Genomic DNA, 14,426 nt, shown 5'->3' with positions numbered 1-14,426 from the left:
TTCCGTGGAGGCGCCGGCACCGTAAACCCCGGGACATGAGCAGTGTGCGGAACATGAGTAACGCAGCTCAGCTGAGTGTTTTCTGGGGCTGCGTGCGGAATATGAGTAACGCAGCTCAGCTGTGTGAATATGAGTAACACTGGATGCTCTCTGAGACCTGCTCCTTTTTTTTTTTTTTTTAAACAAAGATTTAAAGAAAAAAAATGAAGGAAAAAAAAAAAAAAGAAGCAGGATGCCCTGTCATTGGGAAAGATGATCCCAGCCTTTTCCCCTCTTTCTCTCTGGGAATGCTGTAAAAGAGCCAGGGATGCAGGGTGTCTGGATTTCACAGAGCCCTCTCTCTGTGAGGGGTTGTGTTGACGTTGTCCTTGGGGGATCTGTGTACAAAGCAGGAGAGGAAACGGGTAACCCGCAAAAACCAAAAAACCTGTGTTAGTGAGCACCTTTTAAACAATCACCTTCCCGACTCACGTTTCTCTCCGTCTCTCCCTCTCTCTTTGTCTCTCTCTCTCTCTCTCTCTTACAGTCCTGTGGCTAGGTTACCTTTAAAAAGTCTCTGCATTTTGCTCATTAGATTAATCTTAAAAAGTGACGGGGGGGGGGGGGGGGGGTCACTACAGATGTGCATGTTTTGTGTCATTGAAGACGGCGGCCCTCAAGTAAAAAGGGAAATGGTGTCATTCCCAGGGGTTGAGGGGTTTAAAATGACGTTGCCGGGCCCACCTGTGCTGGAATGCCACCTGGGCTCCTGCAGGTGCTGCAGGTGCGTCTCAGACAGGTGCACAGGCTCCCAGGCTGCAGGAAGTCCAGTGCACCTCTCTGACTTACAGCGCGGAATGCTGCTTTATTGGTCTTTTTTCCTTAAGGGTGTGTGTGTGAGTGTGTGTGTGTGTGTGTGTGTGAGTGTTTGTGTTTGTGTGTGTGTGGAGAGAGTAGGGTGACAAACTTTTTTCCTCCGGGGGGCCTTTAGCTGCCTTTTCTCACAGCGGCGTGTTTGGCTCCGCGGTCGCGATGGGTAAAGCTGGCTTTGTTTGCTCCCTGTCTTCGCTGGACAAACGCACCACACTGACACACTGAGGGATTAGCTCAGCAGCTCGCAGAGGCCCAAACAAACCCCAGGTCGGCTCCTTTTGTGACCCAGTCTGCAGGAAATGCACCCGTTTGCTTATATGACGACACCGAAGAACCATTTTGGCCTTTAAAAAAACAATGAATTCCCTTGTTAAAAAATTAGGAGTTTCACATGAAAATGAAAGTTTAGATTTGAGTGAAACCGGTGCTGATACAACTGCTTATAAAAATGAACTTTGTGTAAAATATATGTAACATGTAAGGAATACCTGCGCTGCCAAAATGTGCTGTTGATTGTGAGAAACATTTCTGAACCTGGAGGTGAAGAAGTACTTACAGATAAATGGATTAAACACAGCAAAATGTCCAGTCTCAAATTAACTCTGAAAGGGCATGTTTTGCATCACATTATTTAATATTCAATTTTGAAACTGAGCTAAATTAAATCTGATTACAAGCGCTTGATGTGTTAATTTTTTTTTTTTTTTTTTTTTGTGGAAATGTAATGTTACTCAGGACTCAATCAGTGGGTAACTAGGCGTTTGCACACGTGTGCGTGTGCGTGCGTTTGTGCGTGTACATGTGCGTGGGTGTGGGTGTGTGCGTGTGCGTGGGTGGCGAGTGGAAGTTAGCGCAGGGTTAAACTGCTCTCATCCTGATGCAGTAAGTCCCCAGCTGCATATTAAGCTGTGGTTTTGCAATCGAAACCATCGTAGCCTGGGGCACATAGCAGCGCGGAAGGCGTGTTATTAAGACGCAACTCCTCGCCCCACGTCTGCCTTTTCTCTCTCCTTCCCTCCAGGGCCACTGCGTCAGGCTTTGAGTCAGATTAGAAAAATATGCCAGCACAGGCAACAATGACTATTATTTTTATTTCGTATCTATTTATGTTGTGCGTGGCTGCTTTGACAAAAAAAACGTAGTCGTTCTACCGTTCCGATAAAAACGGCTAAACGCTTTAGTCTCAGTACTGTTTCAAAGCGAGGACATTATTCACATACGTTGTTTTATATGTTTACCGTTCAAGCCTGCTCAAGGTCCAGCACAAGCTTCCGATTGGGCAGAAATTCAGAGATTTCACCCTGGTTATGGCGCATTTATGGCGCGATTAGAATGTTCTCCACCGAACATTCTGCCGCCGATGCAACAACCGCGGCTGGCGACCGAAAGCATTCTAGAACACTGACAACATTCCAAAAATCCCCACTCTTCAAAGGGTTAAAAAACAAACAAAAAAACACAGTAAATGTATGCAGCTCAGTACTAATTTCTGCACTAATCCCCCCCCCCCCCCCCCACAGATCTCTGATGGTTCTACAAAACGAGAGCTTCGGTCCGCAGCGCTTTTACGACAGCTACGTCATGGACGCCTGGAAGTCTTACGGAGACGGATCCATGGTGGACCCGGATCGCACCAAGACCAGGCTGAACACCGAGGATGACATCACCACCATCTCTCTGCTCTGCGACCCCTTCAAGGTACGCCCACGTCCAATGACATCACACTCAAGTGCAATGACATCACACTCAAGTGCAATGACATCACACTCGAGCACCAAGACGCAGCGAGAATGTCTTCGAGCCCACGACAGTCCTTTTTCAAACGTATGCTTTCAACGGTCGGAAAAGAAGAAAGCGATTTTGCGAGACTGATTAAATAAATGTCATTTTTTTTCCCGCCTAAAGACCCAGAAGGAGCAGAAGCTGGTGGCCTGCAGTCGCAGTAGCAGCATATACAAGCCCCTGGAGAGGTAAGGCCCATCTCCGTCAGTGTGTGTGTGTGTGTGTGTGTGTGTGAATGTGTGCAGTGTGTGTATGTGTGTGCGGTGTGTGCGTGCGTGCGTGTGTGTGTGTGTGTGTGTGCGTGTACAATGAGGCAGGTCCCCTCCCTTCCCCTTGAATCGAGGTGTAGAAAGTCAGGGCTTTGCGGAGGTCACACTCAGGTGACAGGACAATCCAAACTTTACACCCGGAGAGAGGATTAAGAGGCGCTGCACAACTCCATGAGTCACTGCAGAAATCAGCCGCTCATGAGTGAGGCATCTTTGTTTTGGGAAGAATGGGTCTTTGATTGGGCATGCGTTTCTCTTTGAGTAAAGCCAACAGAGAGGAGGAAGTGAATAAGTTGGGATTAGATCAGTAATAATACTGTCCGCACAGGTTTCACATGGTTTCCACCACCACAGATCCTCAACCCTGTTCATTTTTTAAAAAAAGATAGCAGTTAGCATTAGCCTGAAGTGGTACATATATATTTAGACTTAAAATCCTTCCTTCTTTTTTTGTTAAAAGAGGCAAACATTTTGCCCACTGAGGGTTTGCCACTTAATTATAAAGGCGCTAGCAGTTAGCATTAGCCTGACGTGCCTTTTTCCCTTCGCCTGTCAAAACTGAAACGGTACACTGCAAAAACCAAAAGAATAAGTCAATCTCAAGAAGCATTTTAATATCTTAATATCTTAATATCTTATATATTTTTACTTCTTTGGTTAAATAAGACAATTTTTAAAAGCTTTTTATCACTTATGTATGTATTTATCACAGTTTTTACCGCTTAATTATAAAGGCGCTAGCAGTTAGCATTAGCCTGACGGCCATTTTCCCTCCCAGGAACCTGAGCGCCACGCTGCCCGACCTGGCAGCCCTGGAGAGCCCCACCCACATCATGAAGCTGCTGTCCGACAGCATTTCGGCCTCCCAGCCACAGGAGGCGCTGGACCTGAACAAGAAGCTGGCGCCCTTGTGCACGGCCAAGCCCGGCGGCCAGCCGGACGAGTTCATCGTGCCCGGCGGCGAGACCTACGACCGTCACGCCATCAACCACTTCTTCGACACCATCTTGTCGCCTCCCGCGCAGCAGAAGTGGGGCGTCGAGGCCGGCTACATGGACGCCGCGTCCGAGGTACGGCGACCGTTAAAAAAAAAACGTCTCGCCGGGGCCCTGCCGATTGCGACCGAGATTAGGCTGCGTTACGTCAGCGTGGAACGGGTGATGGTCAAATCCGGCCCTGGTTTTCCCTCCTCCCGGGTAATAATTCGCTGAAGGATTCGCGCTGCCGATTCGGCCCGACTGTCTTCACACCCGACTCCCCGACACAGGGAGGACGGGAAAACCAGCGGTGGTTTGATGATCATCGGCCAATTTAGAAAGACACTCAAATATGAAATGGAAGAACCCCGGCTTGCTTGTGACCGAGAGGTCGGAGGTCGTGGGTTCGAATCTCAGTGTGTATCCTGCCGTATGTAATGGAGATTAATGAATGCAACGAACGTAGTGAAAGATGCTGAGCAGTGTGATCGTTGGCCTCTCTCTCTCTCTCTCTCTCACTCTCCTCATGACAATCTCTCTCCCTCCTCACTCTCTCTCTCTCTCCACACAGTCCCTGCTCTCACTCTCTCTCTCTTTCCACACAGTCCCTGCCCTCCTCACTCTCTCTCTCTCTCTCCACACAGTCCCTGCCCTCCTCACTCTCTCTCTCTCTCTCCACACAGTCCCTGCCCTCCTCACTCTCTCTCTCTCTCTCCACACAGTCCCTGCCCTCCTCACTCTCTCTCTCTCTCTCTCCACACAGTCCCTGTCCTACACGGAGCCTCTGCTCGGGGATCAGGCGAGCCCGGTGTACTCTGACTCCTACACAAACTCGCCCCCAGACAGATACAGGTACGCCCTGCAGGACACGACAAACTACACTGCCCACTGCGTGCCCACATGGTAATTTACAGCACCGCTTTCACTTTCTTTATTGGATTTTTGACTTTCCTTTAACGAGGATCGTCACAAAATGAGTGTGATAACTGAAACGGTGGACTGAAAAAAAAAAAAAGTTGATCAAGTGTTTTAGCTATATTTACAATTTTTATCTTATTTTGATTACTCCTTCATTAAATAAGATTCTTGACTAATTTCAAGATTTGCCAATAAGGGTAAGATATTTTCCCTTGTCAAGCAAACTAACTTAAAGTGAAGTTAACATTTTCTACTTGAGAGAAATAAATACAAGTCTAGACTTTACTAAAACACTTGTTAAGACAGTTCTTTTTTTTTTTTTTTGGAAGTGCAGCACACGCACTATGCAGTCGCTGACTGGAAATCAGGAAATTGACCCCCCCCCCCCCCCCCTTTTAATATCCCTCCGTAGGAATGACTTTCAGTTCATCCTGGGGTCCCCTCGAGCCTCACAGCACAAGACCACCGACATGCCCATGGTCTACCTCAACAAGGGCCAGTTCTACCCCATCACGCTGCAGGGCATGGGCGCCGACAGCGCGGCCGGCCTCTCCTCCAGCAAAGTCAAGGTGGGTCTCTCCTGCCCGGCGCACTCTGATGACATCACAATGGGGGGCAGACACTTCTACAGCAGCAGTTGTACGGGCTACTGAACGCCGAAGGGCTTCGTAATCCCGGGGTAGAACGTGGGCCCTGTCAGTTTAAAAAGGGGGTCCCCTGTCGAGAAGGGGGTAGTTTAAAGGTAGTAGCACTCAGGTCTTCAGGGTCATCTCAGCCGAAAAATAAGAGGGGAGGTTGCTGTTCTATTTCTCTCTCACTCGCCGTTTCATCTCGGTGTCGGGAGGGGGGGGGGGTTAGGGTTAGGGTTAGGGGGGGGGGGGGGAGCACTGCCTCCCTTTGTGAGAAGGAGAATTGAACACACACAGACCTGGCAACTGCTAACACCCCGACACAAGGGAGAATTAGCGTGATTAATGAAGCTAGCTTTAGCCGACGTCACGCAGTTCATCCATTTAAGTAACGCCCGTTCTCTCTCTCTACTCTCTCTCCCTCTCCATTCTTCTCCTTTCAAACTCTCGATCCATTCCTTCACTCCCCTTTTCTCTCTCCCTTCTATTCTCCCTCTCCCTCTCTCTCTCTCTCGCGTCTACCTCCGTCCCTTTTCCGTCTCTCTCTTCCTCTCCTCCTCTCCCGTCCTCCCGCTCCTTTTTCTTCTCCTCTCTCTCGCCCCCCTCGCCCCCCGTCTCCAGACGGTGATCATGGCGGTGTTCGAGAACGACAAGAACGCCGAGGTCCAGCTGAAGTGCTGGAACCACTGGCACGCCCGCCAGCCGACCATCAAGCAGCGCGTCATTGACATCGGTAAGTATACTCCCTGTATATAGCCGAAGACACTCGCGAATTGTTTGAATCTACGGGAACGTTACCGGTTTTAACTTAACGGCTCTTCTTTCTCCCTCTTTCCAGCGGACTACAAGGAGGTCTTGAGCGGCATCAGCAACGTGGAGGAAGTGGCCTTCAACGCCCTGTCCTTCATCTGGAACACCAACGAAGAAGCCAAGGTGAGTCCTCCAAGGGGGACCAGGGGCAGGGCCAATGCGAAGGGAGTTGGCGGGGAGGTGGGGGGGTCTTTGGTTTAATGTTGGAAACACGCACACACACACACACACTCACACAAACACTGTATATATACACACACACACTCACACAAACACTGTATGTACACACACACACACACACACACACACACATACACACAGTATACAGACACACATACACGGTGCGTGTCAGGCAGGTTCTTTGCTATGCGCACACGCCCTGTGTGTGTGTGTGTGTGTGCGTGTGTTTACCCGGCAGAGCTGAGCGTTTTCCCTGAAAGTGGGCCGATGATAGCATAATCACACCCCCCCCCCCCCCTCGTACCCCCAACAGGGGGAGGAATCTCAGGCATGTGCCTGCCCCTGGCGCCTGTCACCGTGGAGCTCAATCTGATCCTCCAATCGCCCCGGGCCTTCTCTAGGGCGGGGCAGCGAAACTCAGAGCAGGGCGAGGGAGAGAGAGAGGGAGAGGGAGAGCGAGAGGGAGAGGGAGAGGGACAGGGAGAGGGAGGGAGAGACAGGGAGAAGAGAGAGATTATTACCACCTTTGTACAGGTATTATTACTGTCATTATTACACCTAGGAGAACAGAGCTTAACATAATTTTCTAAACACCTAGTCGTCGCGGCACGGACATATCTACTTTATCAAGCACTCGGCGACCCCGTTTGAGCATTGCTTCAACGCGAGCAGCGATCGCTCCCGCAATAAAAGCGCGTCTTCATTTCAGCGCGACTTTGAGAGCGGGGAGGGCGGGGGGGGGAGTCACGCTCGGTTTTCGCTGAAGGCGCCCGCGTCGCGCCGTCTCACCGTGGGCGTCAGAGCAGGAAGCCGGGCCCTCGGCCAACTTTCCTCACGGGGCTACGGGGAAGAACACGGAGTACGTTCCAGAGAAGCGGGGGAATGAGAGGGCACACGGAGATGGTCATTTTACAAAAATACTAATAATGTTTTTTTGGGTTTTTTTTTTTTTTTTTTTACATTTCGCTTTAGCCATGTAGGTGCTCATATGCAGAGGGACGTGCACAGCGTAGATTCTCTGGCGTGCGGCCCGTGTGCTACTGAAACAGCTCAGGACATGTTCCTTTCCCCCATGCACTCTATCACACCTGGGATTCAAACCCGCAACCTTCAGTTACAACACCTGTGGCCAGCCCGTCATATGTCACATCCCGGCTCAGTGTAGCCCACACGAGTAGCATGCTTTCAAAATTAACCGGGTACATAAATCAAGGAAAAATAAAACACTCTACGTTTTTTTTTTCTTCCAATTTTTCCACCCAGCTCCTTCTTTTCTTTCCCAAATTCCCGCACGCCCCAGCCTGCCCAGTAATTGTTCTTAATAAGTAAATCTCTAGTGCAGTCATCGTCCTGAACAGGTGGAAATTATTGCCCAATTAGCGGGTGTGGTGTAGCGTGCTGTTCTTTGATGAGATGCGTTTGCTCTGGAGGCAGATCCGTGCGATATTGTGCCGACACAAGTCGCCCGGCGGCGCCCTTCCGTCTCAGGCCACCAGGTGGCAGTGTATCCACCTCACCGCACCTTCGGGTGCCTATCTCGGACCCGTTTGACACCATTTTATTTACATTTTTTAATTTATTTTTTTTCACAGGTGTACATCGGCATCAACTCGCTGAGCACAGACTTCTCCTCCCAGAAGGGGGTAAAGGGACTTCCTCTCAACCTTCAGATCGACACCTACGACTTCAGCACAGGCAGCAACCGGCTGATTCACAGGGCTGCCTGCCAGGTCAAAGTGTTCTGTGACAAGGTGGGCACTGCTCTATGTTCACTCAAACGGGCCATCAGAATCATCGCGCCTGCCTACTATTGAGTACACAGGTCACGTGGTTGTACAACGCATACTGTGTACTCTATCGTGGGCACGTACAGTGATTCGGACACGGCTAACCAGCTGTAAATTGGAAGTGCGCCCAATCCAACAATAGGCTATAGCCCTGAATTGCACGCACTGTTCGGTTGCGGTGCGTTTGCGATTCACGGGATTGAACAAATAAATAAATTGGCCCTTTCTATTTTCCCTCTCGTCCGTTGTTCCGGTAACTCATACGTCTGCGGAAACTTTGCTACAAAAGCAACTCCAATTCAGCGCAGCTCGGTTCCAAAAACTACCAGCCCAATCTGCTGTACAGAGTAGAAATTAGGAGTGAAGTGGTGACGACCTTCCCTCCTGTATCAGATAACTGACAGCGCCTAACTGATGCCCTAATCTCTCCCATCTCTTTGACCTCATCTGTCTCACCCCAGCGTCTGTGCCTCTCGATGTTTTGTCACACTGTGCTTAGCGCACACAGGAGAACTCGCCGACGCACACAACCGACCGGTTTCTGTTTTTCCGGCAGGGAGAAAGGGCTCTTCGGTGATTGAAATGAGTGCGCCACTGGGATTTCGTTTTGCCCTGTGCTGTAATGACAAAACGACTAAAACATCGAACTTCTTACATGCGATACATTCATCTTAAGAACTACAGCAAATACTGCTACTACTACTACTACTACTACTACTAATAATAATAATAATAATAATAATAATAATAATATTATTATTATTATTATTATTATTATTATTATTACTATTATTATTATAACATTTTAGTCCACCTGCCATTGTTGTCTTTGAAACAAACAGGCTACATATTTTATGAATTAGCCGTCGGTTCTGCGCTCTCGGGGCGCCGGCTATGTGTCCTCTGGGTAATTCTCATTGCCATTTATGATGGAAAATGTTCTGGGAATTCCCTCTCAGCTAAAGAGCGATTTACCAGAGTGGCTTAATTAAGTGGCTGCTCTCGGCCTTTCACAAACACCTCAAGGCGATACTCCGTTATAAATCTGTCGTTCAGTCAAACACGATCCCATGCTAGCAGAGGCAGTCCTGTGTATACCTTCTTTCTTTCTTTTTTTATGTTCAGCGTCCATTTTATCGTCGCGCAGAATAAAAGCGGCACACGACGTTTAAAAATGTTTGGTGAAATCGCGTTCATGTCGCTTATCCCCACTGTATCATTCTACCCCCCAGGGTGCGGAGAGGAAGATGAGGGACGAAGAGAGGAAGAGGGTGAAGAGGAGGGGCAAGACCAGCGACAGCAGCAACAACAACAGTAAGTTGCTCCTCTCCTTGCGACCACGGCCATTGTGCGCATCGGCTCATCGCAAATGCTCAGATAAAACTAGGAAACTTATTTTAATGGAACAATTAGTGATTAGGTCGAATGCAAGAATCAGCAAGAGATTAGAAATTAGGAAGAAATACACGGGTATTTATTTTGTTCATGCTCAAGCCTGACAGGAAATGTGTTTATTCACCTATTGCCCCACAAGGCACTCCAATGTTGTGAAGGACGTTTCCCGATAAGAGTGTGGGATGTGTGCGGCGCTTCCGTGGCGCCCTGCCAGTGGCCCTCGCGTGCAGTTACAGCTCCCTGCGCGGTTAAACAGGCAGCGTCGGGCCCTCCGAGTGAAACCAGACTGTAACTTAATCCTGACAGTAATCACCGCTTTTTCACGCATCGGAGCCTGTCTTCCCAGTCCTGTCGCGTTGGCCGCGATTCCAGCTCTCCGCGTCTCCAAACACTGCACAAACTTCACAGACGGCCAGGCTTGCAAGCAACTAATTAAACTCTTGACATTTCAGAAGATAAATCTATAAACCAAAATCTGAAATACCCCTTTATGATTTATTTTATTTTATTTCGTTCCAGTTCATATTCTGAAATGCTACTTGATTCAGGCTCTTTAGTTGATCCGGCGCTAACATCTTTTATGAAACAAAACTTCTTGACAATGACTGCAAGCGAAAACAACCTTTCCCCCTGAAATCCAAATCTGCACCCTGCTTGAGATGCTTGATTTTAAAATGTCTGACTGATTGATTGATTAATTGACTGACTGATTGATTTATTGACTGATTGATCCCTGTCTTTGGTAGATTCCAGCAGTAAGCAGTCAGCGGTGTCCAGCTCCATCGGAGGAGACTGCACGTATTTCAAAACCATGGATGACCTGGTGACCCAGCCCGTGCTGTTCATCCCGGAGGTCCACTTCTCCAGCATGCAGCGTATTGGCCTGGTATGTCTCGTCTCCTCCAAATCCTTCTCTCTCTCTCTCTTTCCACCTGTATTCTCTCCCTCTTTCCTCTCTCTCTCCTGGGATGTTGAGTCATATCCATATCCTTATGACCCCGGGGGGTTGTTGAGAAATGACAGGAGGGAAAAAAAAAAAGTTGGGAAAAAAAAGTGTGGGAAAAAAGTGTGGGAAGAAAAGAAGGGGGGGGTGGTGCGGGGTGGAAGGTGTCTGGGATGGGAGGAATGGCACTTTCTCAGAGTAGAAGAGAGGCAGAAGGGTTTATCTTTTTTTGGCACGGTGATGAGTTTCAGTACAAAACTCATGCCTCAGAATGACACACACACTCTCTCTCACACACACATACACACACACACACTCACACACACGCTACCACTGTAGAGGTGCTTCTCAGGCTTGTCGACAGATAGCGGAGAGGCAGTAAGGGTGTTGTTTGGGTAGGCCAGTTTCCCACAGTCTGGAAACATTAGAGGGGAGGGGGGCGGGTAATGTGTGTGTGTGTGTGTGCATGAGAGAGAGTGTGTGTGTGAGTGTGTGTGTGAGTGAAAAGGAGTGCATACAGAGAAAAGGGCACGTTACAAACAAGCACATCTCTGATCATATCTCTCTTCTCTTGTTTCTGACAGGCGCCCCCGACAACTCTAGAGGAGGCTGAAAGGTAACGAGTCTCCGCACTTCATTTTGTCATATTTATGCATATTCATCATCGTTGTCAAATCTAATGTACTGGAGTACGGAGCCTAAAAGCAACAAATACTGTGTCACTGTCCCAATACTTACAGACCGTGTGCGTGCGTATCTATATTATGTGTTCAGTTAGCGTCCGTGAGGGTACTGCTTTGGCAATGGAGTTCAATAAAGTTTATGTCGAGATCTTCGTATGGAGTGGCTTGGGCATAAGAAACCGCTCAACTGCTAGGCGCTGTTTTAAGTCGTCGTCATCTTGCTCGCTTTCATTCTGAGACTTAACTTTTGACTTAATTGCCCGATTGTGGTGTCACAGCTGACCGGCGTTGTTCTTGTCATGGTTTTTCAGGACCTCGCTGAAGAGGAGAGCCTGCCCCCCTTATCCCGAGAACGGGGAACATTGCAGCCCCCCCGCTGCCAAGCAGCCCCGGCATGAGGAGCAACAGAGAGGTAAGGGGGGGGGTGGGGTAGATTTGGGAAGGGGGGGGGGGGGGGGGGTCAGTTGCGGCCTCGGCCAGAGCAACTGTCTTTTCTCGTTCCGTACCTTACCCCACACACACGCAGGGGCTAACTCCTGTCCCTTCTCCCTCACACAGTCCTGCTCTACGTGCGGACCGAGTCGGAGGAGGTGTTCGACGCCCTAATGCTCGGCTCGCCCACTCTCCGGGGACTCAAAATGGCGGTAAGCAGCAGCCTGGTTGCCAGGGGAACGGCACTGACGCCCTACTACCGTTGCACTTCCGGGTCACGGTCAGTGCAGACGGCAGTGGAACCTTTAGTGGTTGTGATGTCACTGTGGCTGGCGTTAGCGTTAGCGTTAGCGTTAAATGTGTTTACGTGACGTTAAATGACGTGACACTAACATGGATACCTCTCTCTCTCTCTCTCTCTCTCTCTTTCTTCTCAAAAACCCACAGATTTCAGAAAAGTACAACCTGCAGGAAGACACAATTGGGAAAATCTACAAGAAATGCAAAAGAGGGTAAGCGCAAATCTCCCGCCAATCAAAAATAAAAGCCAAAAACAACACAAACAAATGAAACGAAAGTTGCCCTGTCTGCGCGCGGCCGTTGTTACACTTCGCTGTCATTGGACGGGCAGCCGCGGTCAGGACGGAGACACAAGAGACACAAGAGATACAACCCCTGGTAATAAGCCACCTGGCTCCAGGTACCTGTTAGAAGTTAGTCGAATGTCAGCGCTGCCCTGACGAGGAAGCTTACAGCAAACTGTCTTGTCCTGTGGGCTGGAGGATCTCGAGGAATGCCATAATTGCACCTTTCAGAAAAACAAAGAGAGGAGAGGAACTGCACAGCTATGAGTCACGCCATTGTTTTCCCTAATCTGATGTGTGAGATGAGCTCCAGGAAGTGTTCGGACGGTTTATCAGTTTGTGTGTGTGTGTGTGTGTGTGTGTGTGTGCATGAGTGCGTGCGTGTGTGCCGCTATAGAATGAAAGAAAGAGATCACTGGTTCTGATAAAGGTGAAGGTCCTGATTAGGTACAGACTAGGGAGGTGTCCAACTCAGCAGAGGATGATGGTGTTTGCATGGTGCTGGCTGGGAGCGGATTGGTTGTGGGGGGGGGGGGGGGGTCCTGTGGGTTCTGGGGGATCAGATACAGGCAGCAGGGAGAGCCAGGGACTGAAGCATTGTCTAGCGCACATTCCCAGAAGAGTATTGATCAGGGAATGTTCCCTCTGGGTGGATCTGGAGTGTTTTAAAACAGGACCGCATATACTTACATGAAGTGGTGCAGGTCGTCAGGCAACATAAATGAAACAAATTTGGAGATTGGGTAGAATGAAAAAGAACATGTGGGAATGCACAAAATGGCGGACACCCTCAGGTTAGAGAGATGCAGGACAGTGGGGCTTGAAGGTAATCAGAACGTTCCTCCTTGCTGTGTGTTAAAACTCTGTAAACACTTTTTTTTAATTTTTATATTATTACAATGAAAGGGAACAGAAATGTTAGTTAATCACAAATCTGACTTTGTGCCGTATCACAGTGACTTGCTGGAGAGCCTGTGGGCCCGACTGGTGTTAAAAATGTCCCAGGGCGGGGAGGGCGGGGGCTCTTATGACATTCTGCAGAGGAGCCTTTCAGGTTCCGTCACATTTTCTCCGTCTTTAAGTCGTCCTCTTCCCTCGGGCGCCTGGCAGCATTACCGACGCAGATAACAGGGCGCTGATGAAGGGAGATCGCTTTTTTTTGTGGTTTTTTTTTTTTTTTTTTTTGGGGGGGGTGATGAAGCCTTCACACTTTGTCAGCCTTAGAGTCCTGCTGTCAACCACAAATGCCTCAAATGCTATCGGCGGATGAGTCTAAACGAGACAAACGACCTACTTGGTCGGTCTCCAGATAATTAAAGCGTAGAATCTCGCACTGGGCCGCGAAGCTTCCGAAGGAATCCAAAAAGGAACGATGTTCTAAAGATCCTGAAAAAGCGCATCAGCGGCCATAAGCATGTTATAGTGGTAAATAAATCGTGCAAATTGGTCGGTTGACGTCGTCATCGTCTTACGTTCACGCCAGTGTTTCCTCTGTTTGGATTTGCACAAACGAATGTTCCCCTCCTGTTTTCACGGGCAGGACATTAACCCCCTCTTGTTCCTGTCGCTTGTGTCTCCTCAGGATCTTCGTCAACATGGACGACAACATCATCGAACACTACAGCAACCACTCCGCCTTCCTGATGGAGATCTCGGAGGCCATGGGCCAGTTTCAGGTCACCCTCACGGAGTTATAATTGGGGTGCGGGGGACTGGAGGCCCCGGAAGTCTGTGGGAGTCCAGTCCCACCAAGCAATTTCAAAACTTTTTAAAAAGCACTGTCACTCCGGAGCCAGAGATCCCATCGGACTGCGCCCCACAGAATTCCAGAACGGGAAAACCAGCAGTTCACCGCAAACAAAGCCAGGCTTTCAAACAGATGCTAAACATTGCCATTGTATATATCTCTTCTAATAACCCCTTTTTATATTTTATAATTATTATTTTTTGGGGGGAGCGTAAACAAATATTTTATAACGTGAAAGCATTTATGATTAATATGCTGTAAATATTTTATGTAAATAGACATAATTATTGGACAGGGAGCTGTTTGCCTGCAGTTTTTGCTGTTAGCTGTTGCTATTTCAATTAGCCGAAAGTGTACGCTATCGCGCCATTCACTTCTCAAGCTGCCATTTGCTGCTTAAAAAAAATAGTTTTCATTCCTTTTTTTTTTTTTGCAAAA

At 48.7% G+C, this 14,426-nt stretch overlaps 1 protein-coding gene across 2 annotated transcripts in view; it reads left to right on the top strand.

The window, feature by feature from the left end:
* Positions 1-14,426, top strand: part of grhl3 (grainyhead-like transcription factor 3) — a 14,884-nt gene extending 458 nt beyond the window's left edge. Inside the window, exons 2-16 of one of the 2 annotated variants that reach the window (XM_061217773.1) lie at positions 2,373-2,550; positions 2,758-2,822; positions 3,682-3,973; positions 4,644-4,732; positions 5,211-5,367; positions 6,049-6,160; positions 6,266-6,360; positions 8,010-8,168; positions 9,437-9,518; positions 10,346-10,485; positions 11,127-11,158; positions 11,537-11,637; positions 11,784-11,869; positions 12,105-12,169; positions 13,824-14,426. In XM_061217773.1, the coding sequence (XP_061073757.1) occupies positions 2,373-2,550; positions 2,758-2,822; positions 3,682-3,973; positions 4,644-4,732; positions 5,211-5,367; positions 6,049-6,160; positions 6,266-6,360; positions 8,010-8,168; positions 9,437-9,518; positions 10,346-10,485; positions 11,127-11,158; positions 11,537-11,637; positions 11,784-11,869; positions 12,105-12,169; positions 13,824-13,938 (1,768 nt within the window). In that variant the 3' untranslated portion in view covers positions 13,939-14,426. Of the gene's footprint in view, positions 1-2,372; positions 2,551-2,757; positions 2,823-3,681; positions 3,974-4,643; positions 4,784-5,210; positions 5,368-6,048; positions 6,161-6,265; positions 6,361-8,009; positions 8,169-9,436; positions 9,519-10,345; positions 10,486-11,126; positions 11,159-11,536; positions 11,638-11,783; positions 11,870-12,104; positions 12,170-13,823 lie in introns of both variants that reach the window. The other variant, XM_061217764.1, reaches the window with a different exon arrangement.

The sequence above is a fragment of the Conger conger genome, chromosome 1 (assembly GCF_963514075.1).
Source record: "Conger conger chromosome 1, fConCon1.1, whole genome shotgun sequence".
NCBI lineage: Eukaryota > Metazoa > Chordata > Actinopteri > Anguilliformes > Congridae > Conger > Conger conger.
This window is presented reverse-complemented; position numbering and strand designations above follow the sequence as displayed.